We start from the raw sequence: 25,510 nt of genomic DNA, 5'->3' as shown, positions 1-25,510 counted from the left end.
AGATTTTTGTATCTTATTCTACGTAAAAGTCACGAAGTTCCTTAAACTTGCAAAGCTTGGTAATTAGGAAGATTTTTGTGTGTTATACTACATAAAAGTCACGAAGTTAGTTAAGCTTGTGTACATTGGTATTTTTGAAGATTTTGGTGTGCCATACTACATAAAACTCACAAAGTTCGGTAAACTTGCAAACTTTGGTATTTCGGAAGATTTTCATGTGCTATACAACCTAAAATACACGAAATTCGTTAAACTTGCATACATTGGTATTTTGGAAATTGTTCGTGTGTTATACTACATAAAAGTCACGAAGTTCGTTAAACTAGCAAATTTTGGTGTTTTGAAGATTTTTGTGTGCTATAATAGATAAAAGTGATGAAGTTCGTTAAACTTGCAAAAATTTAATATTATGGAATATTTTTGTGTGTTATATACTACATAAAAGTTACGAAGTACGTTAAACTTTCAAAGTTTGGTCTTTTTGAAGGTTTTCGTGTGCTTTACTACATAAAAGTCACGAAGATCGTTAAACTTTCAAAGTTTGGTTTTTTGAAAGATTTTCGTGTGGTATACTACATAAAAGTGACGAAGTTAGTTAAGCTTGCATACATTGGTATTTATACGATTTTCGTGCTCTATACTCCCTATGTCTCAAATTATAAGAGAAATTCAATTTTTTTATTCATTGAATAATTAATGTATTTGGTATATATATAGATCCGGATACATTAATTTTTCAATGAATTTAAAAAGTGAATTTCTCTTATAATTTGGGACGGAGGGAGTACTACATAAAAGTTACAAAATTTTTTAAACTTGCAAATTTTGGTCATTTTGGAGATTTTCATGTATTATACTACATAAAAGTCATGAAGTTCGTTAAACTTGCAAAAATTTGATATTATGGAAGATTTTCGTGTGCTACATAAAAGTCATGAAGTTTGTTAAACTTCCAAAGTTTGGTCTTTTTAAGATTTTCGTGTACTATACTACATAAAAGTCACGAAATTCGTTACACTTGCAAACTTTGGTATTTTGAATATTTTCGTGTGATATACTACATAAAAGTCATTAGGTTCGTTAAACTTACAAAAATTTGACATTTAAAAAAAATCGTGTGCTATATTATATAAAAGTCACGAAGTTAGTTAAGCTTGTATACATTAATATTTTAAAATATTTCAAAAACAGAAAATATTATAAAAAAAAAAAAAACAAGTCAAACATGAAACACCACATACTTCAAATAGCGGTAAAAAATCACACACTAGCTCTATAACCAACCAAACAATGTTAAATTTTTGAGTTCACATCGTTTTAGTTAATAAAACTATTGTTTTCCTATAAACCATAAACTTACATTTGTATATTTTCTTTGTATCCATTGAATATTTTTGATCCTATAACCTTTTTTTTATCACACACTATCTCTAGAGCTAACCAAACATTGTTAAATTTTCTAGTTCTCATTGTTTTAGTTAACAAGACTACTTTTTCCTTATAAATAATACACTTACACTTGTAAATTTATACCCAATGAATATTTTTTATCCTATAACCTTATTTTATTTTATCATTTTTTCGGTCTAGTAAGTCAAACAAATAAAATAAAATTATATTTAATATTTAACAGAAGCAAGACATAGGTATGGAATTTTGTAGCCGATCCTTTTATTCATAATAAAAAATACATATAACAATGAAAGGATAAATATTAAATATAGTCGTGTCTTAATAAATCAATTAAAAAAGGCTTATTTTTACCACACTAAAAAAATACAAAATAACATTATTTTAAGATCATATTTAACATTTTAAAGTCACTTGAAAATAAAGAAGAAAAAGAACATTACAATCCTTCGCTTGCTTTTAGATTCAACAATATTAGCTAATAGAACGGTTTTTTCTCAAAAAGAGAACGGTTTTTTGTCAAAATATTGAAAATCGCCGTCTGTGGAAATCGAATCCACGACCACGTGGTTAAAAGCCACGCGCTCTACCAGCTGAGCTAAGACGGCTCGTTGAAGATATTGTGAACATTTATTACTTATTCATTTTAATAACAGATAATTGTATGAGTAATTTCATAATTTCTATGGTTGCAATCTATCTAATAAAAAGCCTAATAAGTTTACCTTCTGTGTTTAATAATATATATTGATCATAAAGTATTTGTATTTTAATACCACTTTCAAATTATATCAAATGTTATTTGAGTTTGGATGTTACTTTAAGATATGAAGCTTGCTAAAAATATGAGTTTACAAATTATTTTTGAATTAGATTTGTTTGTTTAATTCCGACTACACATGTTACTTATGAATTTACTAGTTAAGGGCCAGGCCCTTCAACCTTTGTTTCAAGGTATTTTCATTTCTTTGTTTCATTTTTCTAATAAAAAATTATTGTAATTCATGTCAACTTTGAATGCAGTATATATACGTGGAAATTTTCTTTGCCTATCATTCATTCATTCTAGTTTAGTTTTTTGTAAGTTAAAATATATTTTGAATTCTAAAATGCACAACATGATTTTAAGAATTTAGATTATAGAATTTGAAACATGAAGAATTTAAATTAATCTCCAAAACACATACGATTTATTAAATTAAATGAAATTCAACAAAATAATAAATCAACAGTCCAAATAATGCATCAATTAAACACAAACAATATTAGTTAACATCAATTAAACATAAATAAAATTACATCAAACAAACTACTTCATCAGTTTCAACCATACACAAACAAATTTGACTAAGGTAACATTTATTTCGATCGTTCATAATACTAACCTAATATCTAAAATATGCTTCTCACATCATCGTCATTTAGAAGTTGCATGTTAGTGAAATAAACATGTCCACCATCGTTAATTGACAAACGATGATACTCAACATTGTGTATCCTTCTTGTGTCGCAGTAGTTGAGATGATGATTCAATTGATCGAGTTGGTCCTTTATACAATGTAACATAATCATTGATCATAATATACCAGTTTCTTTGTATTCTAGCCCATATAAAGTGTTAGGAAAATTTAGTTCACACACTACAAATCAAATGATTGACATTTTTCAAATTATATAATCTAAAACATACAAAACATCCCTCAGGATAAGTATGAATTACAAGAACTGAATTGAAATGATGCATCCCATCACAAGTTTGTATTCTAGAATTTGAACACGTGTTTTTACAACAAAATTGATTTTTTATTAATATTAATTCTTTTTTTATTGGTGTTTAAACTTTAATCGACTATATAATCGGCTAGTCAATCTACACGTCAATCTCTTTCACACCAAGAATGGTTGAACTTAATGTGTCAATTCTTTTGAATCATCTTTCTTATTCTATGCAACATGACTTATATTTCCCTAATAAAAACATCACGCATACTATTTTTCTTGTGCGTAGCGCTTGGAAAATAATTATATTTAACCTTCAAGAAAAGCTATATTTATATGATGGTAACATAAAAAAAGATTAAAAGACAAACAAGGTGAAATAAAAAAAAGACATGTTTCCTTATGCATGCTTTGTATGGTTGAAAAAATAAGATAGCAAAAGTGATCAAATAGCTTGATAAGATCGTAAAAGTGATCAAGGCAATAAGTTATTATCATAATTATTTATGCGAATCTGTTTCGGGCTGACCAAAGGTTTGATAAGACCGACCAACTGTAGATTCTCACTCTAATCACAAGCACTCATTCAACTGGTGAATAGGTAGATGCTCACAAAGAAGCACCACACTGAAGCAAATACCCCCATCTTGATCACCAGAGACCTCCAACACTGTACCAGAAGGTCTTCAAGGAAGATTACCTTCAACCTACTATTATTCTTTGTTCTATTACATAATAGTAGCATCGTCCATGGTAATTGACGTCCCAAGAACACAAATTCACGGTTATATCCGCAAGCACATAAATTCACAAACTCTCCACGAATAACTTATCCCAAGAACATGGAATATGACTTGAATAAAATGTTATTACAGCTACGTCGTTTAGTTATTCTGAATTCCAAGCAAAGTCTTATGTAAAATTTCAGCAATGTAAATTTTTGCATCACATGTTTAATAAATGATATTTCCACTTTGGGTTAATTTGCATTATTATTTGCGTGATAAAAACATTCGTGTTGGCACTAATCCTCGAATGCGTATGAATTGTTTAAGCGAGAGATACAACCAAGGAAGTAATAAACCTTGAATGCTAAGGTAGCATGGGATTTAAAGATCAAACCTAGAACACAAAGGTGATGCACACACAAAGACACCAAAAATCTAGAATATGTAGGTGATGCATAAAGTTAACCCCCACTAGTAGCTAGTAACTTAAGTGCGAGAGTAGTGACACCCATTAAGTCAACCTCAAATCAAGTTTTCACTTGTATCATGAAAAGGAAATGAGTACCTCTTCGAGGCTTGATCCATAGATATATCCAATAAATCAATCAGATTAAGATCCTAGAAAATTTGCAAAGAACTGAGAAACAATAGCCCTAAAAGGTTTGGTAAGAAATAGGTACAAAAGGTCATCATATTTAATTTTCTAAGTAATAAACAACTTCTTGATGTAGGAAATATATGAAGCATTATACAATAACAGACAATAAAATAAAGGAAATCATTCATTTTTTACAAATAGCAAAAGGACCAAAGGCCAAGATAAATATTTTCGATAAAGCAAACCAACATGGTTACAACATACAATTTAAAACAAGGAAAATAAGCCTAAGAAGTCAGAGCATCACGAATGGGGACAAGTTCACTATCTATGAATTCATTATCAATATTTACTTGCTCCCTTGAAATTTTTATGTAGGATGAAAAAAATCCACGTGATTCAAAGCATTATCAAAAGAAGTATGCACAACGATGCAACAAGTCTATACGAATTTCACATATTGATTATGCTAAGATATTTTCTCAGATAGGACCATCTTTATATGCTTCTGAGTCTTCTCTAAATACCATTGATATTTGAGCAAGGCTGCCTTCGACTACCTCGAGGTATTCTCTATGTCCTCCATATTTTTGTGTGAATGGTTAAGGGATTCAATGAACCTGGCCAAAGCGGTCACAATTTTAGATAAATATTTTTGAAATTCACCAAAGGTATTCTCCATCCAACTTTTCAAGCTCTTTCACTCTTTTATCCAAGTTAGATGGGAGAGTTAAACTTCTACATCACATTGTCAACACCCTTCAAGAGTTTTTTCGATTCACGAAGATCCTTAAGGAGGATATCCCTCTTAAGGGGGACATAGCTTACACGTTTTTGAAAAGCCTCCATATCCCTTTTGAGATTACCCGGGCCTAAGATATCACCTTTACGCACAACACCAAAGGCCAACATAGTGGCACTTGGGGGCATTTGGTAAGCCATCTCAGACATCCCCTCTCATAAGGAAATATTAGTCATTTTGGAATTACATGCATAATCATTCTCTTGAAGAGGATTTTGAAGATTTGTGGTCATTCAAGGCCCAAGGGTGACAAAGAAAGGTTGAAATGTAAAAGTTGACGAATTGCACACACACATCCTTTTAGATACAATCTCTCAAAGTAGTAACCTCCTCTTCAGGCCTCTTTAGAGGTGTCTCATCCATATTGGTTCATTTCTCCGTCTTTATTTTTTTAGAATATTAATCGATTCTTCTAGAGGAAAAATTTCAACAACGTTATCTATAAGGCGTCTGTAGGACTTTTTCTTATTATCCTTCTTGGAAGGTGGAAGACCCCTCCTGTAGGATTTTTTCCATCCATATCTAGGTTATGTATCTAAAATAACCATCCATTACTCCGAAATCTAATAGCTATCTCCTGGACCCGCCAACCTCTCATCCCGACCACCACTATTGTAGACAGGACCGCGGGGACGACAAAAGAGGAAGATGTACCCTTGATCCCCTTTCCATTTGAAGCATGGTGTTTAAGAAACTCATGTTATCTACAAGACAAAACAGTTTGTTTTAAATATCAAATGAGTAAGTCCATGAAAAATGTTAAGTACTTAGAAGTTTATACACGATTCCCTATTCACCAAATATGTTTTTAATATCTTCCTTGGTGGCCTCCTCTATTAGTAAGTGGGTTTCAAGGTTACATTTCTTTTACTTTGGTGGCTTAGCATCATAAGGTTCAATCTTTTCTACAAAATTAAGCCCTTTTCTAGAATTTGGTAAGACTATTCTTCATATACCCATATTATTGTGATAGGCTGCCGAATTGGTATATGTAGGTCCATAGGCCTACCAAAAATTATTGTGCTATGATAACTTCAGGAATTTATCTGTGTACTTTGGAGGGCGATAAAGAGTATTAGGTGGGGAAGGAAAATACCCTGGTGAGTAGCCACAAAGGTCAACATTCCCCACCAGTATGCTAGAAAGACTCTGATGAGCATAACAACTAAGAGGGATAACCAGGTAGTACATATCCTTAAAGTTCTTAAAGTTACCCATAAACACTTCAAACATTTTATTATCTTGTCTACACGAAGGAAACCCTTGAGCCTTATCGACTTGGTATATGTTCTTTGTATGTAGAAGAGGTAGAAGAAAAGTGTCATGGACAATATTCTTGTATTCATGCTATTATGGAAAATTTTGAAGTAAGTCTAACTCACAGGTTGCAAATAAGAGGGGGAACTTCTCAAATGGTTCATAACCTCACCTTAAAAATTATTGAAGGTAAGCCTAAACCCCATCCTAGAAAACAAGTATTCATGTAAAGGTATCTCACACCCATTACATTGTTTGCATAATCACTTATTGAGACTAAGGTGAAACACTGCTCAATTTGCGGACGAGCCGTTATTCCCATATGCATTGTTAGTCAAAAAGTCGTGATGTCCCTACCGCTCCAATTCCGCATATCTGCCAACAAATAAAATGTTTCGACCATGAGTACGAGCGTGCAACTTTGTCTCTAGCTACCATCTAATTTCATTGTCAGTAGGATTGTGGCCAAAGGAGCGTCTACGAAATTTAATATAAGTTTGGACCTTTTTCGTCCGTCTTTGGAGGTTCCCTGCAATTTATGGGTTAGGCATATAAACTCTAGGAAAATGAAAACCTCACACAACCTCATTAACATAAATCCTAGTAGGGGCGACCTCCCTCTATTCAACAATGCTCATCTCTAGGTTTCAAATCCCACCAAGCACCCTAACCTCAACAATGCCCATTTTCAGTTGTCTTACTTATAGAATCAACAATGCTAATTAAATTTATGAATGGAATATTTGGGTTTCCTACATTGACCATGACTAAAAAGTGAATGTGAACCATTGCAAGGGAAGAGTGAGAGATGAATACCTTGAACATTTATGCAGGTTTTGAAGATTGAAGAAAAAAGCATAAAGAAGCAAATTGGTGGAAACCCCATAAAGTAGCACACTCTGAATGATGCAAATCAAGAAATTAAGAATGAAGTATGTGAAACACATAAAGATTACAATGGGTATCACAAAAAATTGCAAAAAGAAGAAGTTTATGGCACTCGAAAGTAAGGAAGGTGAAAAGGAAAAACAAACTTCATTCTCCCAATTTACAGGCAACAAGAACACCAAGATCAAAGAGTGACGGTTAGAGAAGCACTAAGGTTACGATCAACGATCAGGATAAGACATGGATCTTGCAATAACACTTGAGTGCATTCAATTACTCTAAGCATGTCGTCTTCCTACCCTAGGTGTGTGAATCCAAGTGGAATCTCCCCCAAGTAATGTTTCCGCGACGTAATAGGCATATATTGCACGCGATCCCAATGCCATCAACTCCCAATTAGCTTCTCAACATAATTCTACTTATCCCTTAGAAAACCTAACTCCCTCGATGAAATTCACATATTAATCGGTCTCAGAGCTTTATCATCAACAATCCCCACTTCATGATGACTAATAAAAAATACTTGGGAGAAAACTATTTAGGATTGACCAAAAGCCTAATAAAACTAGTTCAATATATTGGCTCAATCCAATCATAAACACCCATACAACAAACGAATAGTTATATACTAAGACACCACACTGAATCAAGACCCAAACTAGGATAAATAAGAGACCCCTATAGTTGAGATTTTTTTTTCTTTCACTATACAAAAATTAAAAAAAAATATTAATGTTGCCTTATTAATAAAAAATACTATATGTTTTAAAAATACAATAAACTTGCCGAAAATATTATCTTCCACGTAATAGAAAACAAAAAGATATCCAATATTTTTAATCAATAATAAATATTAACCTAAATAAATCCAAAAGACAAGTCTCAAAATTGAGACCAAGTAAAAGTTTAAAAAAAAGAAGATAAGATAAAACCCAATAACGATTCTTTCCACGTCACCTTTGCATCAATCTATGGATAAGAACCAATTTTAAACAATTAATTCTTTTTTAAGTAAATAAATATTCTATTTCTATATATACTCCTTTTCCTCGATCCTTCGATTTGGGATCTATTCTATTTTCTTCTTCTTCAAACCTCTTTTAAATATTCAAAAAAAGAAATCAAAACCCATTAATAAAACCACATCAAAGCTTGGTTCTTTACAACAAAACCATTTCTGGGTCATTGTTTATTTGTGTTGGAAACCTTAAAGTTTGGTCCTTTATAACAAAAACTCATCTGGGTCATTGTGAATTTGTGTTGATTGTTTCAAAGTTTGATCCTTTTTAAGGAAAGATTTTCTGGGTCATTGAGAATTTGTGTTAGGTTTGTTGGGTTTTTGTTTTGTTGAGGTTTTTGTGATTTTTAAGAATGGCTGCTGCTACTACTGCTGGTGTTATTAGTGGTAATGGATCTTCTGTTTCATGGAGAAGAAAAGAAAAGAAGATGAACAGAGTTAGGGTTTTTTGTTCTTCTTCATCTTCTGTGATGGATTCTTATAAGACATTGAGGATTCAACCAGATGCTTCTGAATCTGATGTTAAAAAGGCTTTTAGACAACTTGCTTTGCAGGTTTGATTCTCTCTATCTTATGTTTTTCCCCAAAATTTAGGGTTTTATGTATTTTGAAATTGATTGGGTTTTTTAGGGTTTTTTCCCCTAATTTTTTTTTAATAAAAATATTTAATATTTGGGTTTTGATTTGTGTTTCAGTATCATCCGGATGTTTGTAAAGGAAAAGATTCTGGTGTGCAGTTTCATCAAATTAATGAGGCTTATGATGTGAGTTATTAACATTATCCTATAAAGTTTTACATATGATTTTTCTTAATTAGTGAATTTAATTAATTAGTATAATTATAATTATTTCTCTAATTATTGAGATTTGATTGTTGGTGAGTTCAGGTTGTGATGGCAAAATTGAGAGAAGAACCAAAAAAGGCAAAAAAAGCAACCTTAGATGAAGAGTCATTTAGAGGAATGAATGATCCAGATTGGGAATATTGGGAGGGGGGTTGGGAAGGAGCATGGACTTCTCATATTAATCCTTACATAGTTTATGATATTGGAAATTAATAATTAGTCATTTTAATTATATGTTTATGTGCATTATTATTATTAGGTAAAATGGGTCTAATCTAGACCTACTACTTGTTTTGTTCCCATCCGAAAGTGATTGGTGGTTTGTATATAGTCCAAGTTGATGTCAAATTTTTCTCTATATAATTGAAGTTGAAAGAATATTTGGCTTGTTATTATTGCACAAATAATATATCCAAATTGAATATGATAAAGATGTTACTCCAATATCAAACTTAAATTGATTATATTGTAAAAAAAAAACTTAAATTTGATATTATGGCTTTCCCTACACTAAAGCTAAAAAGTGGTTGAGGATCACATTAATTTTGAAGCAAAAAGAAAAGCTTATGCAGCGAGTGAGAGATGCTAACAAACAGAAGGAATCAAAACAAAATGAAAAGATGAAACAAATCTTCTCAAACAATGTTAGTGTTTATTAAGGTCAATAATGCAATGCCTAATGTCTTATGGATACTTGAGTGATGCTATTATGAATTGGGCTTTAGGTTTAGAAACAATTTCAAAATTTTAATTAATTAATTTTGAACAAATACTAATTAAAATAAGGGTTTAATGGATAGATACTAATTAAAATAAGGGTTTAATGGTGCTGTTATGAATTGGGCTTTATGTTTAAAAACAATTTCAAAATTTTAATTAATTAATTTTGAACAAATACTAATTAAAATAAGGGTTTAATGGATAAATACTAATTAAAATAAGAGTTTAATGGATGAGAAAAAGGGACATGCATTCAATTAAAACACAATTTTAATTTAAAAAAATTAATATTACATGGCAAGTGTAAGAATTTTGATTGGATGTATGTGTAAAGTTTGTTTAAACTGTCAGTGCACTACCTTTAAACTCTTAATGGATATGTAGATAAACAACCAATTTTAATCAATTTAAATTTTACACGGTCATCCAATAAATAACCACCAATTTGTCATGTCATTAAATTTTTTTAAAATAAAAAAATGTGTTAATATAATACATGATTGTGATTGGTTGACTGTATAAAACTATTTTACAGAGTTACTTCATCACCTATTTTCTTTTAAAATAATTAATTTTTAATTAATTTTTTTATAAAAATATTAATTAAAATAAATTATGTTCAAAGAGTCTATAAATAAACATCTTCCTTTTTTTCTGACATGAATAAAAACATCAACTTAATAAGAGTGGAGATAGAAAAGAAGAGTGGAGATAGAAAAGTAGTGAAGAGATAAGACACTAAGATTTCAATAATTTGAATAAGGCTATTAGATCTAATATCTCCCCTCAAATTCACAATGCTTTAACATGAAACATTGAAAGTTTGTCAAACAAAAAATAAAAACATATTCAATAATTCATATAAATTTAAACCTAGCTTTTCAAAATAAACTTTGTTAAACCTTAAACTTGTTACAAATTAACCCTTAAAATAAACTTTGTTAAACCTTAAACTTGTTACAAATTAACCCTTAAGATAAGAGATCAAATTAAACTAACTAATATCATATCAAATCAACTAAATTCCATCTAAATCAAAACGAACGGAATAACTAATAAAGAGAGGAATAAACACACAAAAGAACCAACGGGGAGAAAAAAAATCAGAAGAGCGAATGGAATAAACACACAAAAGAACCAATAGAAAGAAAAAGCAGAAGGGCGAATAAGAAGAAAATAGAACTTATCACTAAAAAATCAAGAGAAACACATTCCCAACTTTTTTGGAAACTCAGAGCAGAAGCGACGAATAATTCAGGATGAAGAGATTAGGGTTTCAATATCGTGAATATCATAACTTATGCAAATAAAAGTTATAAAGAGAATATATAACAAGATAAATAGACTAAACTATTCATAATCCAACTATAATAAAAGACTCATTACTTATTATCTAACAAATCCTTTGTTATTTAGCATTTTCGGTTTTTGCGCATTAACCCGATAAACAGGCACAGACGAACAGACAGACAAACACGAATTCATGATTTCTGCACGTTTACCCGAGACAATCATATTTGAAACAAACAAAACATCTCTTCTAAGGATTTATATTTTACAAGAATCCAATCAAGTACACTCTCAAGTCAACCCCATTGGGATGAGTATTTACCTATTAAAACTCAACATGCAATAAATATCCAAAGTCAATGAATGCAGTATCAATTGTTTCACTCACTAAGAAGAATAATCATGGGGCAGCCATAATTTTACATACATGCTAACAAAATCTCAATCTAATCAACACTTGACTCCTTTTTTGCTGAAAATTTCATATAAAAAACTGCAAACAGAAGACCTTAGGCCCTTAAAAACCTGAATACATTGTTACATTGGCCAAGCAAGCAACAAACTACTAGCAGTAACAAGAATATGCAAAGTGGTTTTTCTTTGAGATGTAAGGGGACAGGAAACTTGAGGCGGAAGCCGATGAATCCGAAATTTCCGAGGGGACCAGTATTTGTGTTTTACCAGAACCAATTCTCTTACCAGCTACGTTTGCGTACAATAGGCCTGAAATTGCTGGTACGAAAACATCACTCTCGGTACTAATATAAAAGTCAATCACATTCTCCAATTCAGAATCTCCCGAATCTAGGAACTTTGCTTTCTTATCCGCCGGCATGATGGATTCCTGCAACAATTTTAAGATGAAATGAGAGATATATCGCACTTTTAGTATGAAAAATGCACGATAGGTTGTACACTGGCGGAGCCAGGAATTTTATGCAGCCTGGGCAAAAACTTTACACCATTGATTTTTCATCTGTTTTAATTTTCACATCCTATTTTTACTAATTTTGCCCATAATTTTACCTCTAATTTTGTCTAAAAATCGACTATTAAATTAGGGGGAGTACAAAGAAAATAGGAGTTGAGCCTGGGCGCCTGCCCGGACTAGCTGGGCCTTGGCTCCGCCCCTGGGTTGTAGAGTGTATTCTAATGTGAAATGAACTATGTGTGCATGGAATTCTGATTGTCTGCACTCTGCAATCACAAACTCGTGCATTCACGCAGTCAAGACATCAGGGACTGTTGGATGAAATCGGCCGGTTCATAAAGTAAGCGAGCTTGAAATTTGAACTGTCTGATCTCAATCCAACAATCATCGATGTGCTAATTACGTGAATGGGAGGAATTGTGACTGCAGGCAGCCCAAATTCATGTGTGTCTATGTGCGCGCGTGCATGTGGCGAAGATGAAGAGATGAGATAAGAACAAATATCTCACCTTTGTGTAAGTTTTAGGAAACAGCTCCTTAAGAGAATCAAGGCTATCATCCCATCTTGATTGTGTCACATAAATTGTGGTATCCTTATCAATACCAATCTTTCTCAAAAACACTGCAATCTCTTGTGCATTGAAGCAGCTCTTCTCGCCATCACTATCATCATTTCCTTGGCAACCCTTCTTGTTCAACATCTCAACTCTCAAATCAACTGCTATAAATTGACCGTCTGATTTTCGGCTTAAAGTTCTGAGTCTTTCAACCATTGAGTCAACAAGGTCGTGCACTTCCGGCTGCAACTCCAAACTTCCATACATGGCTAAACATGCAATGGAATCCGTGTCACCTTTTTTCCCTGACTTTCTCATGTTTATCGAAGGAAAGTAAGTCGCTAGCCTTACGTTTCCCTTCGATCTGTAAATTGGTTCAACGTGTCTAGCTATGTAATCTTCAGTAACCCGATTAGGTACCTTCACTGCAGCAATTTTCTTTGTTGTTACTTCAGCAGGAAGCTCTTTTGTCACTTTGACCACTCCTTCCATGCTTTTTGTGAACACTTCAATATCATAAATCTCCTCAAAATTCCTGAAATATCAATTACATTAGTATAGATTAAATTTGAATTAAATTCTTTAGAGTAAATTACGCACGTTGCAAATCGAGTCCTATTGTGAGCTACAAAAAATTTTAGTCTACGTTTGGTTCCACGATTGAGACATCTAGAATTGATTCTGGACGTCTAGAATTGATTTTGATGTGTTTGGTTGATCTTGACCAGAATTGATTATGCTTTCCAGAATTGATTCTACTTGAAGTTAGGATTTGTAGCTTTTGATCAAACGTGAGTTTTACACTAAAATGTATTGTTCAACTCACTTTTGTAAAAATTTCTCCAAACATAAATCACTTTACCTTTAACTCACTTTTATCCATAATCAATTCACTCAAAATCAATTTTTTTCACCTCAGAACCAAACGCACGCTTAGTCAGATTAAAGCATTTCAAATTAAGATTCAAAACTATAAGAATAGGAGAAACCATAACCATTAATATTTTCCATTTTTATAGTCAGAAGAACAAACCTCTTATCACCAGGTTGGCTTCCTCTAATGTCAGGGATGACAAGTGTTGCCCCGAGATTTCTAGCCACGATCACCGCATCTGCTATCTGGACAAATATATCGGTTACAAACAAAGATCTAGGGAGAGTAAAAACGAAGGAAAATATAATAAATATAGAATAGAAATAAATAACTTCGAATTTTACAATAGTACACTCTCTAACGGAGCACGTTGCATACATATATAATACCAGAACGGCGAAAATTATCAATCTTATCATAAGTATCATCAATAAGCACGTCACAACGATTGAATCGTTTACCTGAGATATATGATACTCGGGGCCATTGGTCAATGAAAAGGTAACAAATCCCTCCGTCTGCTCCACTTCATCTGCAAGCCATTACCAAAATATGAATAAACAATGACAGAAAGCCTATGTCGAGTACACGACAAAAGTTTCTCAACAATTTACAAAACTTAAAGTCGAATTTTACTTACCTCCAGATGGCTTAACCCAACACGGTTTTAACTCGTCGGTATCTCCCTTCCAAAGTCCTATATTCTTTTTTACATGTGTAGTAGCATCCATCTTTACAGTTTCATAGGTTGCATCCTCTGTTGATCCTGGAAATGTTTTATCCTTGTAAAGCAAAAAAACAAAAACAAAGACTAATAAGAACAAATTTGCATCAGAAAAACACATGAACAACAATTGACTTATAAACACCTAAAACATTAGATTTTGTCACCAAATCAGACATAGAAGCATTCATACTTAATATCTAGAAAGCATAACTAATCACTATTCAAATCATAATTTTGGTGAAAATTCAACCTCCACCACAAACAATCAATGTCTCCTATCTTATAAACTAAGGATCTAGCATCTCTACAAGCTTCAAGATGCATATACAAAAAAATGGTTTTTTCTGTTGACCCTTAGAAATTCAGATCCCTAACAATTAGAGAGTGAACTTTGTTCATAACAAAAAAAAAACTAAAATAACAAGACCCTTTGAGAGATTCACATACACAACATCAAAATTAAGGATAAAAACAAAGAAAAAAAGCTAAAAATTGAAACTTTAGACAAGAATGAGAAATGGGTCTTACTTGAACAGAATCAAAATGATCCCTTTTAATCATGTGAATGAGCATGACAAACATAGTGAGTGTGAGGATACCAGCAACTACTTGTCTCAAATCAAAGCCCATATCTTTGAACAAAGAGAAGAAAGAAGAAATTAAACACAAAAGAAGTAAAAAAAAAAAAAGGAAGATTTGAAAGATTATGTGAATGAAATGAAAGATGAGAGACAAAGCAATGTATTATAGTGAGACAGTTGAGAGCACCGACACTTTCACTGACAATGATGCGCTTCCTAATATCCTACCTGGACTTGTTTTTTTCTTTTTCTTTTCAACTCTATTTTTTTTTTTACTACAATAAATTTAAGGAGAAAAATGATTTTTTTTTGTTTATAAATATCAAAATTTTAATCTTGGCTTATATAGAAAAAATGATATATTTTTTTGGTTTATAAATATCAAAATTTTGATGTCAAATATTCAAGAGTTCATGACTTTGTTAGAGATTGTCAAGTCAATTTTTTTAGCATAGAGATTATATGTTAAGTCTGAGTGTGCTTGTTTTAGCTTTAATATATTAATTAAAAAATATTAAAACAGAAAAATTTATTTTAAACTATTTTTTTATAAATTAAAAGATTAATCTCGGTATCCAATAACATAAATATATTTTATTAATAATTAAAATATAGTAATTTTAAAAAAATATATATCTAAAAATAATTTTTATAAAAAGTAATTCAAAATAATTTTAAATTAAAATAATTTTTTTGAAATTTTCTATGAATTTGATTGTTTTATTTTTAATTTTTTTATAAAAAATATTAAAATGGTAAAGTTTATTTTAAAATCATTTTTTTAAATTAAAAGTTAATCTTGATATCCAATATCATAAATAAATTTTATTAATAATTAAATATAGTAATATTTAAAAAGATATGTCCAAAAATAATTTTTATAAAAAGTAATTCAAAAACATTTTAAATTAAAATATTTTTTGAAATTTTCATATTTTAAAAAATTATTAAAAAATATAATATCAAAAACAACATTTTATGAAAAGTTATTTAAATATTTTTTTACTTAAATGCTACAACATGTCGTACAAAGGCAAGAGAACAACAACGACACCCACAAATTGCTATTGTTTCTCCACTAACTATCACCAAAGATGTTGCTATTCCCAACGCTGATTACAATGAGTTACTTAAATTCAAAGCAATCCATCAACCATCATCATATGCCGTTGTTGCTCAATTTGGTAATCATGTAGCCTTTGTCTATACATCCTCTCTTGGTTCTTGCGTCTTGACTCTGGTGCCTCTTATATCACGGTGGCAGATGACTCTAAAATCAAAGTTCAAGGCCTTGGTCAGACACACCAACTTCCATATATGTTAACAAGCTCACTCGTACTCTTGATTGTTCAGCCATTTTTAATAATGACGTACAAGACGAACGATTGGAGCAGAGAGTGAATATGGAGAATTATATCATCTATCTCTACAGATGGCATGTGCATCTGTTACTTCTAAAGACCTTACACATCAATGTTTGGAGTCACCCTAGACTAAATAAAATGTGTCTTTTAGTTCCTAGATTTTCTAAGCCTTTTTTTATTTGAGTGTCAGTCGTATCAATTAGACAAACATACTCGTCACACTTATTATCAACGAGTAAATAAAAGTATTTCATCACATTTTGCTTTAGTTCTTTCTGATATTTGGAGTCTTAATCGTGTTAAGTCAACTTTAAAATATTATTACTTTGTAACTTTCATCGATGATTTCTCACAATGTATTTGATTGTTTCTAATGAAAAATTCAAAAAATTTCTTTATGTTCCAAGAATTTTAATTCGAAATTAAAACTAATTTGACACTTTCATTAATCTATCTTCATTTACCATCATCTATTTAAGAGAAATAGACATAAGCGATGAGATAAATGAGTCTCTCTGATTTGTTAAGTGAATTTTACTAATGATTCAACTTGATAAATTATTTGTTGTGTTTTTTAAATAATAACAAAATAAAAATAGATAAATAGAACTATATTCAATATTTTTTGTGATTAAAAATTAAATTTATGTGTCAAATTTTACAATATGACAACAAAAAATTTAAAAATATACATTTTTCAAAAAAAAAAATATTGACATAGCTCATCTATAAATTTTTACCAAGATTCATAAAATCTTGAGAAAAGTTATTTTGAGGGTTTTCCTAATTGACATTTTTGTTTTCTTGCAAAAGTCTCCAACTTTCAATTACCATAATGGTAAATGCTTTAGGTTACCTAAGAAAAAAGGACTCCATCTATAGTACTAAAAAAGTTTATTTAACTCTTTCCTTAACAAATGTCTGCAAATTAATTGTCATTATCATTAACTATTTATGGAAAAAATAATCAAAGGTTTAATTTAATTTTTATTTATTTAGTGATTTTGTCATTTCTAAAAAAAAGTATATTAAAATGTTGATTAGCAATGTACCAAAGAAAAAGTTGATTGACAGAATTTCTTCTATTCCTTTGGGTTTTTAATAGTAACTTTTTAAAAAAATAGATTAAACAGATCAAAACTATTTTTTATTATTTAATCCATAGATTATTAAAATTAATTTAAAAATCACAAATTATTCTTTCATTGAATTATATAGTTCCTTGATAATTTAACTAATGATTAACCAATTTTAAAAAAATAATTTAAAGACCTTTTCCTTGATTTGATAATTTAAAGACTAAGGGGTTATTTAAATGAGTTTTAGTTTTTAATTTTAAAATTTTTTTTTTTAAATAAATTTTAAAAAAGAGTTTTTAAGAAAAAAATATATTTGATATTTCTATTTTTAAAAACGGTTTAAAGTTATACAATATTACAAATTTTCTATTAATAAAAAATATATCACATTTTCTTATTTTTTTTCTTCTTTCTAATTTTTAAAACTAAAACCAAAAATTTCTAAAAAATAATAATCTTTTAATTCGTAAATAAAAAATAGTTTTTAAAAATGATTTTGTAAAATTAGACTATCAAACAAATTTTATTATTTTAAAAATTGTAAAATTAAAAAAATAATTTTACGAAATCAAATAAAACATGATCTAATGCTCTAAGTTGATGATACAATGAAAGGTTTAGTTAATTAAGTTCTTATTAATAGATCCAAATTTCATGTGCTATGAATAGGTTTAGTTAAGACAAAAGGAAATGAATCTGAATTAGATATTTGGAGAGAGCATGTTGAGAAGAAGACACCAAATGAGGTCATTCTATATTGTTGGTGTTGATCTGTAAGCACGAGATCCGAAACCAACAGCCACAGAAGAAAAAATACAGTACTTTACTATATTATCACAAGTTGAATATAATAAATTCCTTCTGATAAAAATGTCTTACCCATCTATGTTTTTCATAGAGTGGGTCCAATATTCTACAAAATTGATAAAATATTTTAAAATCCAATCTACTATCTACCCAATACTAAGAAATTGATCAAACTGACCATTTTACCCTTCTAAAAAAATTTCTTTCCCCTTGCAAAAGGATGTTCCCGTAATTAACAAATTCAAAAATACTACATGCCAAATGTGCGGTTCTCATTGGCCAGGTTTCACAAATCTCTGTACTTGCCACCCACTTTTTGCAACGTGTATCTAATCTTCTCTCTTCATTCTCTCTTCAGAATTCAAATTCTCCTTCCCTCTTCACTCTTCTCTCTCCTCAAACCCTAAATGTCTGTACAAACCCTTTCTCATTGGTCTGAATAAATGACTTCTTTCTAAATTACTCGTGCATTATCCCCACCCTTTCTTCAAACACTTCTCTCTTTCTCTCCCCCTTTTCTCCGTTATTCAAACCCTAGCTCCGCCTCCACCCCCTATTCGCGGCCACCAGCACATCCAATGAAAAAATCGATGCCAAATCCATATTCTTCATCTGATTTTTTGCGGCCACATGGAGAAAAGTGCTTAGGGTTAATAGTATGCTAGAGAAAAACCAGTTTGTTGTACCAGTGCCATCTTCTACTCTGAAGAAGAGCTCGAAAAACCGAAAAGTTATGCCTAAAAATGTAGGCATTAATCAAGATAGTCATAAGGATGGTTTCGTGGTAGATTCTGACGTGTTTGATATGTGGGGTGATAAAGGTATTTATTCTAAAACATTTAGTATATATTTTGGTTATGACTGAATAATAATGTCATGTTAACCTTATGATTCTTTTGTATTGTCGTGGGGATGAGGATAACAAGAAGGTGAAAAAGGTAAACATTATTGATACAGAGTGTTGGGCGTCGGTTTCGAACACTGAGACAGAGTCAAACAACTTTTATGTCACCGAGTGTCGCTACTGCAGACCATGTTTTCATGCATTTTATCTGTTGTTTTTTCAGATCTGGAATGATTAGAGTTTATATAAAACAAATCTTATTTCATTTATTATGGTTTGTAGTGTTTTTTTTTACAGATCTGGTGTGATATTATAACTACCTATGTGTTTTTGTTTCTATTTGTTGTATATTGTTATGATTTTATATGCAAATTTCTTCAACTATTTTTTCCTTTAACTATTTTTGTGATTGAAGGAACTATGCAGAATTCTATGCTCTTTGTGACTTCGGGCCAATATGCAATGGGATCCCAATAGGATTCGATATATTTGCTTCATACTTTGCAAATAGGTCTCATATTTTCTATATTTGATTCATTATATATTCAAAATGTTATATGAAAGCGTATAAACACGTCAATGTTATGTGTAGGTGAGTCGCATCTCTGTGTTGTCGCCCGATCGTATGGGCTTGAATGACAAGGATATTGTTGCACTGTCTGGGTACATACACAAGCAATTCTTCTTTCGTATATATCTTTTTATTACATGCTGTGATTGTAGAATTATGCTGGCAGGATGATGATGCATTTTTCCGAGATTATGCTGAATCACATAAGAAACTTTCAGAGCTTAGATTTGTGCCAAGTTCGAAGGCGAATGCTCCTAAGGACACGACCGTACTGGCAGAACATGCTGTTGGAGCTGTAGTTACTGTTGTCGTGGTCATTCTCAGCGGCTTCTTATATATCTACTCCCTCACCTTCTTAATGTGTATTTCTTAACATTATCTACTTTTTCATCAACTTAAGTGGCAGGCCTAGAACGCAATTGTATTCCCCGAATTTCCCGATGAATTTCAGCAGCAAAATTCCTGAGCAAACTGTCAAGAATTCAAATTCCAAAGAAAATGGAACAACCGGAGAAAACTCACAAACTAGGTACATCTTCCTACTATGTCATGGTTAATACGAAATTGTTCTTTTTTAATTCCTCTTTAACTAATGTGGCTGGCCTGGATAACAATTGGGTGTACCGAATCTGCCGTTGGTTCTTTTCTTATGATATTCTATGCTTTTCATACTTTACCAGCAGTTTAGCTCTATTGCTGTGAAATGTTTTCCTGTTGTATTTGTAACTGGAATAATGTTTTTAAACTAATATAGCTATCAGCTTTTGGCAGTTGTTGGTGCTCCTTATAGCATCACATTTCTACATTGGTCGACAGGGTGCAGATTTGATGGCGGGTAGTTTGATCAAGAAACCTGGTGGAACAATTGCACCATGTGGTGGATATGTTACGGGGAAAAAGAAGTTTGTTGAAGCAGCTGCAGCGCATCTTTCTATGTGATATATATTACATTGCTATTAAGTTAACTATGATATCAATTCACTTATTCGATGTTAGTATATGGTCTTCTCATTTTGTAATTTGTAAGCAATTCTTGTGAATTTTATCCCTAAAACAACCAATTTATTGTTGTATTATAATGAAACAATTAGAGTTATTTGTAAATTTTACCACTAAAATTCATTATTTTCACGGGTCACTATCACCACATTACTTTTTAAATTTTAATCAACAAAGTATTTGTAAATATTTATAGCTATTAGTGTTATTTATAAATATTTATAATTATTAGACATATTGAGTTTAACATTTTAGGGATTTGCTATATATTTATTTTTATATATTTGTACTTAATTTTATAATAACAATTATATATCAGTTTCAATCAAACTTTATCGAATATTACCTGTGCGGGAGCACGGGTCTCTTACTAGTATAAATAGAAAAAGTATATATATATACATATATATATATATATATATATATATATATATATATATATATATATATATATATATATATATATATATATATATATATATATATATATATATATATATATATATATATATATATAAAGTTTGCTAGAGCCACTAATGTTTATTAGAGTTTATTTTAAAAAGTATTAACTAAGAAAATGGTTAAATGAACTTTAAGGTATATGTTGTTAAAACACAACTTTATAAAAATAAGTGGGTATATTTTAACAAATTTCACAAGGGTTTGTTAAAGTACACTTACTGATTTTTATGAAAGTGTGTTTTTGTAACTTTTAACTAAAAATGGTTAAATGCGCCCTAAGAGATGTATGATGCTAAAATAAACCTTCATAAAATCAAGTGTGTGCGCGCGTGTGATCACCTATTTTACCTTCTTTGTCGGAGATATTTTAGCTATTTTAAAATTAAACAGTTTTAAATTATTATATATTTTTTCTTTTTAACATGTCTATTTTTTAGTGACATATAATATATATCATTTTATCTTTAAAGTTATACAAAAGTTGATCTAAGATAATTAATCACATTTCACAATTAATATATCACTTGAAAATTGACATTATTAATTTTAAATGCAAAAATATGAAAGAGATATCAAAATTGTTTGAATTTGAAATAGTTATAATAACTATATTAATCAGCTTAAATAACTAATTTCTTAACAAAATTGTCCTTAGTCTTATCTTCAATATGTATTATTATTGAAAAATAATTAGGTAAAGGTTAAGTCTATGGAGGTTAGAGGTTACAATCATACACAACTATAAGTAAGCAATCTTCATGTAAATTTATGAAGAGTACATGTTGTTCGATCAAGAACAATCATATTGATGTGATGTTGAACGTGCTTACTCCTTCCATGTATAACTAGATTCTTTGCAAAATTTATGGCTGACTTGTTGTCGATTTGTAGTGCCATATATTTCTTCACTTTGACCTCCACCTTTTCCATCACAAATCTGATCCAAATTTCTTGACACACAACATATGATCCTGTTATATATTCAGCCTCACAAGATAATAATATCACTATAGATTGCTTTCTCGAGCACCATGAGATTGGGGCACCAAAGACTTGTAAGAAGTAACTAGTTGTGCTTCTTCGATCTTCCTTATCTCCACACCAATCAACATCTGAATAGCAAGTAACCATGACTTATTTGTTTTCAAAACTTCGTGGAAACAGGATTCCACAATTTATCGATCATTTTAGGTATCTCAGGATTCTTCTTACACCCTTTATGTGTGACACCTTTGGTTCATCGATGTGCCTGCTTACTAATCCGACTGAGAAACCTATACCAGGTCTACTATTGCACATATATCTCAAATATCCTACAATTTGATTGAACAAAGTTACATCGAATTTGCCCTCCTATCCATGCTTCTCTGGTTTCAAATTTGGTTCGACATGCAAGATTCGTATCATGCTCCTAAATCTCTTGAGTATCTCTTTGACATACTTCTTTTGATGCAACACCATACCTTTCTTGGTAATTTAAAATTCCACGTATAGGAAATATGACAAGTTTCCCATATCCGACATTTCAAATTCCCTCATCATCAGCTCTTTGAACTTTGACAAGTTCTTTACGTTATTTTCAGTTACTAGCAAATCATCGACATATAAGCATAATCTGCACATAGACACCATATTGAGATTTGCATTTGATGAATCACAATTCGACTAAGTATGAATCAATCTTCTTGTTCCATGCCTTAGGTGCCTGTTTACTCTTTAAAGCCTATCTATAGTTGATTGGTTCAACACCTACAAGTAAAGCAAAATGAACTAATTCTCCATCTGTTGAGATTTCATCATCACTAACCACTTCACAGTCTTGAAGCCTTGTTGGGAGAACTTTGTTTCTTTGAGGTCTTTGGCTTGTGCTAGACACACCATCCCTATTATCTGCTTTGACTTTGAATGTCGGTGGAGTGTCATTAACTGGAATTTCTTCGTGCTCACTACTTTCTTCATTAGCATCATGGCTCATCAATGGCTTATTAGTTACATCACCTGAATTCCAATCCCAGGAAGATTTTTCATCAATCACAATGTCTCGACTCATCACAATCTTATCATTGATTGGATTGAATAACATGTACACTCAATTTTTATGATATCCTACCAGAATCTAGGTTCACTTTTATCATCAAGCTTCCTTCTTCTTGCATCAAGAACATGCTTGTAACAAATAGAGCCAAACACCTTCAGATGACTCACTAATGGTCGTTTGCCACTCCAAACTTCTTCAGGAACGTTGTTCTTCAGTTTCTTGGTAGGGCATCTCTTCATAATACAAATAGCGTTGGTGACTGCTTCACCCCATAAAGATTTTGACAGATTCTTCTACTTCAGCATGCATCTCGCCATTTCCAATATGGTATTGTTTCTTCTTTTTTCCATTCCATAATGTTAAGGCATGTAAGGAGCAGTTACCTGATGATCAATACCATGTTCTACACATAATTCTTCAAGTATCTTAGATGTGTATTCTCCCCTCCATCTTTTTGCAAAACCTTGATCTTCTTTTCACTATGGTTTTCGATAAGCATCTTGAATCTCTTAAAGATTTCAAATACTTTGTCCTTTCACTTGATCACATAGATCCAAATCTTTTAACTATACTCATCGGCAAATGAGACAAAATACTTATTTCCACCAATGGTATGATCCTCAAAGGGGCCAAATACATCTGAATATACTACTTCTAATATGCAAGAGGATCTTATTGGCTAATAGAAACGAAAAACTCTATGGATTGATTCCCTACTAAGCAACCTTCATAGAGTTTGTCAGGCATCACAAAATTGGGTATATCTGTTACCATTTCTTGAGTGACCAATTACTTGAGTGACCCAAAATTTAGATGGCCAAACCTCAAATGCAACAACCAACTATTCTTGTAGTCGATAACTATTTTTAAGCATTGTACCTTAGTCGAACTGATCATGATCTTAATGTCCTATTCTTTGATAAAGGAGATTTTAAGACCAGATTATTCTGAGTATCAAACAGTTCCAAGGCTCCATATTTCAAAACCACTGAGAAACCTTTTTCAACCAGTTATCCAACACTTAGTAGATTGCACTTTGTTTTAGGTACATAGAGTACTTATTTGATCATAGCTTTTGTACAAATACTTCTTTGAATAACTATGTTAAAAGTACCTTATACTTGTAACGAGGTATTATCAACAAGTTTGACCTTGCTCTTCTCCAACTCGTCAAAATAAGCTAACTACACTCTTTTACCAGTCATGTGATTCGAGAAGCCTGTGTCGAGGAACCAGATCCTTGAGTTGACATGCTCATCTGCAACTACATCCATAAGCCCCAAATCTTCTGAATCATCTAAATCTTGTCGTGCAAGGTTTACTCCTTGATCCTTGCCTTTTGTCGCTCCCTTATCTTTCATGTACCAACAATTCTTGGCCAAGTGACCCCACTTTTCACAATTATAGCACTGCACAGTTTTTTCTCTTCTTTATCTTTCCGATAGGAGTTTTCTTCTCCTCTTTTTGAGAATTCAGAGGCCCTATCATCAACCTTATGCTTTTGAGGATTCACTCAAGACTTCTTGCTCTGAGTCTTGTCTCCTTTGCCTTCGAACTTGTTTGAACCCCCGTGCTTCTTCCGTGTTTGGGCCTACAGAGCTTGTATCGAATCTTGAACCCTTTTCTTCTCAATAATCTATAACTCATGCGCCTCCAACTAACCAACCAAATCCTTCAATTTTAGGGTTTCAAGATTGTTAGATTCTTTAATAGCTACGATAACATGATCAAAGTGAGAGGTCAATGTACGCATTACATTCTCAACCATCATCTTGTGAGTAAGGGTTTCGCCACATCTTTTCACGAGGTAAACAGGATTATGGACCTTCGCGACATTGCCTGCGATCTTTTCATCTTCTCCCATCTGCAGTAATTCATACTGCCTACGTAGCGCATGCAATTTGACAACTTTCACCTTCTCACCTCCTTCGTAATACTTGACAAGAATATCCCATACCACCTTCACTGATTCAACATGAGAAGTCCGATAAAAGTTCGTCGCGTCTACCACTGATTGAACACAAAATGCCACCTTGCAATCCTTCTTCCTGGCATCCTTGTGGATGGTTCTCTAGGCTTCAGTTGCATTTTGAGCAAGCGCAAGAACGCCATTAGTAACCATTTATAAGGTTTCATGAAAGCCAAAAAAAACAATTACATTTGTTTACTCCATCAGATCCAATTTTTGTCGTCAAGAATTGGAAGAGAATTTGAAATATTGGCATTGTTACTGTTCAACTTTGCAACGATTGATTAACAATCCATAATCTCAAAAACACGATCATCGACATGTGATTTTTAAAAATATGATCAAGAACTCAACCGAAACTCTAAATACCAATTTGTTAGTGCGTGACGCATTTGAGTGAGAGAAGAAATGAGAGAGAGAATAAAAGGCAAT

The 25,510-nt window shown here is 31.5% G+C and overlaps 2 protein-coding genes and 1 non-coding gene across 3 annotated transcripts; 1 reads left to right on the top strand and 2 right to left on the bottom strand.

The window, feature by feature from the left end:
* Positions 1 to 1,945: 1,945 nt before the first annotated feature.
* TRNAK-UUU (transfer RNA lysine (anticodon UUU)) lies at positions 1,946 to 2,018 on the bottom strand. Its single transcript has one exon. It is a non-coding gene; the product is annotated as a tRNA-Lys (tRNA).
* A 6,437-nt stretch (positions 2,019 to 8,455) lies between these two features.
* Positions 8,456 to 9,657, top strand: LOC131601074 (chaperone protein dnaJ 8, chloroplastic-like). Its single transcript, XM_058872796.1, has 3 exons — positions 8,456 to 8,974; positions 9,116 to 9,184; positions 9,308 to 9,657. The coding sequence occupies exons 1-3, from the start codon at positions 8,774 to 8,776 to the stop codon at positions 9,476 to 9,478; spliced, it is 441 nt and encodes a 146-aa protein (XP_058728779.1). The 5' UTR covers positions 8,456 to 8,773; the 3' UTR covers positions 9,479 to 9,657.
* Positions 9,658 to 11,501: 1,844 nt separating this feature from the next.
* Positions 11,502 to 15,090, bottom strand: LOC131601073 (protein MANNAN SYNTHESIS-RELATED 1-like). The gene is made up of 6 exons (XM_058872795.1): positions 14,893 to 15,090; positions 14,278 to 14,419; positions 14,099 to 14,169; positions 13,797 to 13,882; positions 12,716 to 13,298; positions 11,502 to 12,119 (listed from the first exon to the last, which is right to left on the bottom strand). Exons 1-6 carry the CDS (start codon positions 14,992 to 14,994, stop codon positions 11,841 to 11,843), a joined length of 1,263 nt encoding a protein of 420 aa, XP_058728778.1. The 5' UTR covers positions 14,995 to 15,090; the 3' UTR covers positions 11,502 to 11,840.
* Between the last annotated feature and the right edge of the window lie 10,420 nt (positions 15,091 to 25,510).

Source organism: Vicia villosa, linkage group LG5 (assembly GCF_029867415.1).
Source record: "Vicia villosa cultivar HV-30 ecotype Madison, WI linkage group LG5, Vvil1.0, whole genome shotgun sequence".
NCBI lineage: Eukaryota > Viridiplantae > Streptophyta > Magnoliopsida > Fabales > Fabaceae > Vicia > Vicia villosa.
This window is presented reverse-complemented; position numbering and strand designations above follow the sequence as displayed.

What these genes read in the sequence shown, in the direction of transcription:
- LOC131601073 (XM_058872795.1), bottom strand. Translation starts at nt 14,994, where the DNA reads ATGGGCTTTGATTTGAGACAAGTAGTTGCTGGTATCCTCACACTCACT. An exon ending in ATCATTTTGATTCTGTTCAA is followed by an intron (nt 14,420 to 14,892) that starts GTAAGACCCATT and finishes TTGCTTTACAAG; the next exon opens with GATAAAACATTTCCAGGATC. An exon ending in TTGGGTTAAGCCATCTGGAG is followed by an intron (nt 14,170 to 14,277) that starts GTAAGTAAAATT and finishes AATGGCTTGCAG; the next exon opens with ATGAAGTGGAGCAGACGGAG.
- LOC131601074 (XM_058872796.1), top strand. Translation starts at nt 8,774, where the DNA reads ATGGCTGCTGCTACTACTGCTGGTGTTATTAGTGGTAATGGATCTTCT. An exon ending in TTAGACAACTTGCTTTGCAG is followed by an intron (nt 8,975 to 9,115) that starts GTTTGATTCTCT and finishes TTTGTGTTTCAG; the next exon opens with TATCATCCGGATGTTTGTAA. An exon ending in AAATTAATGAGGCTTATGAT is followed by an intron (nt 9,185 to 9,307) that starts GTGAGTTATTAA and finishes TGGTGAGTTCAG; the next exon opens with GTTGTGATGGCAAAATTGAG.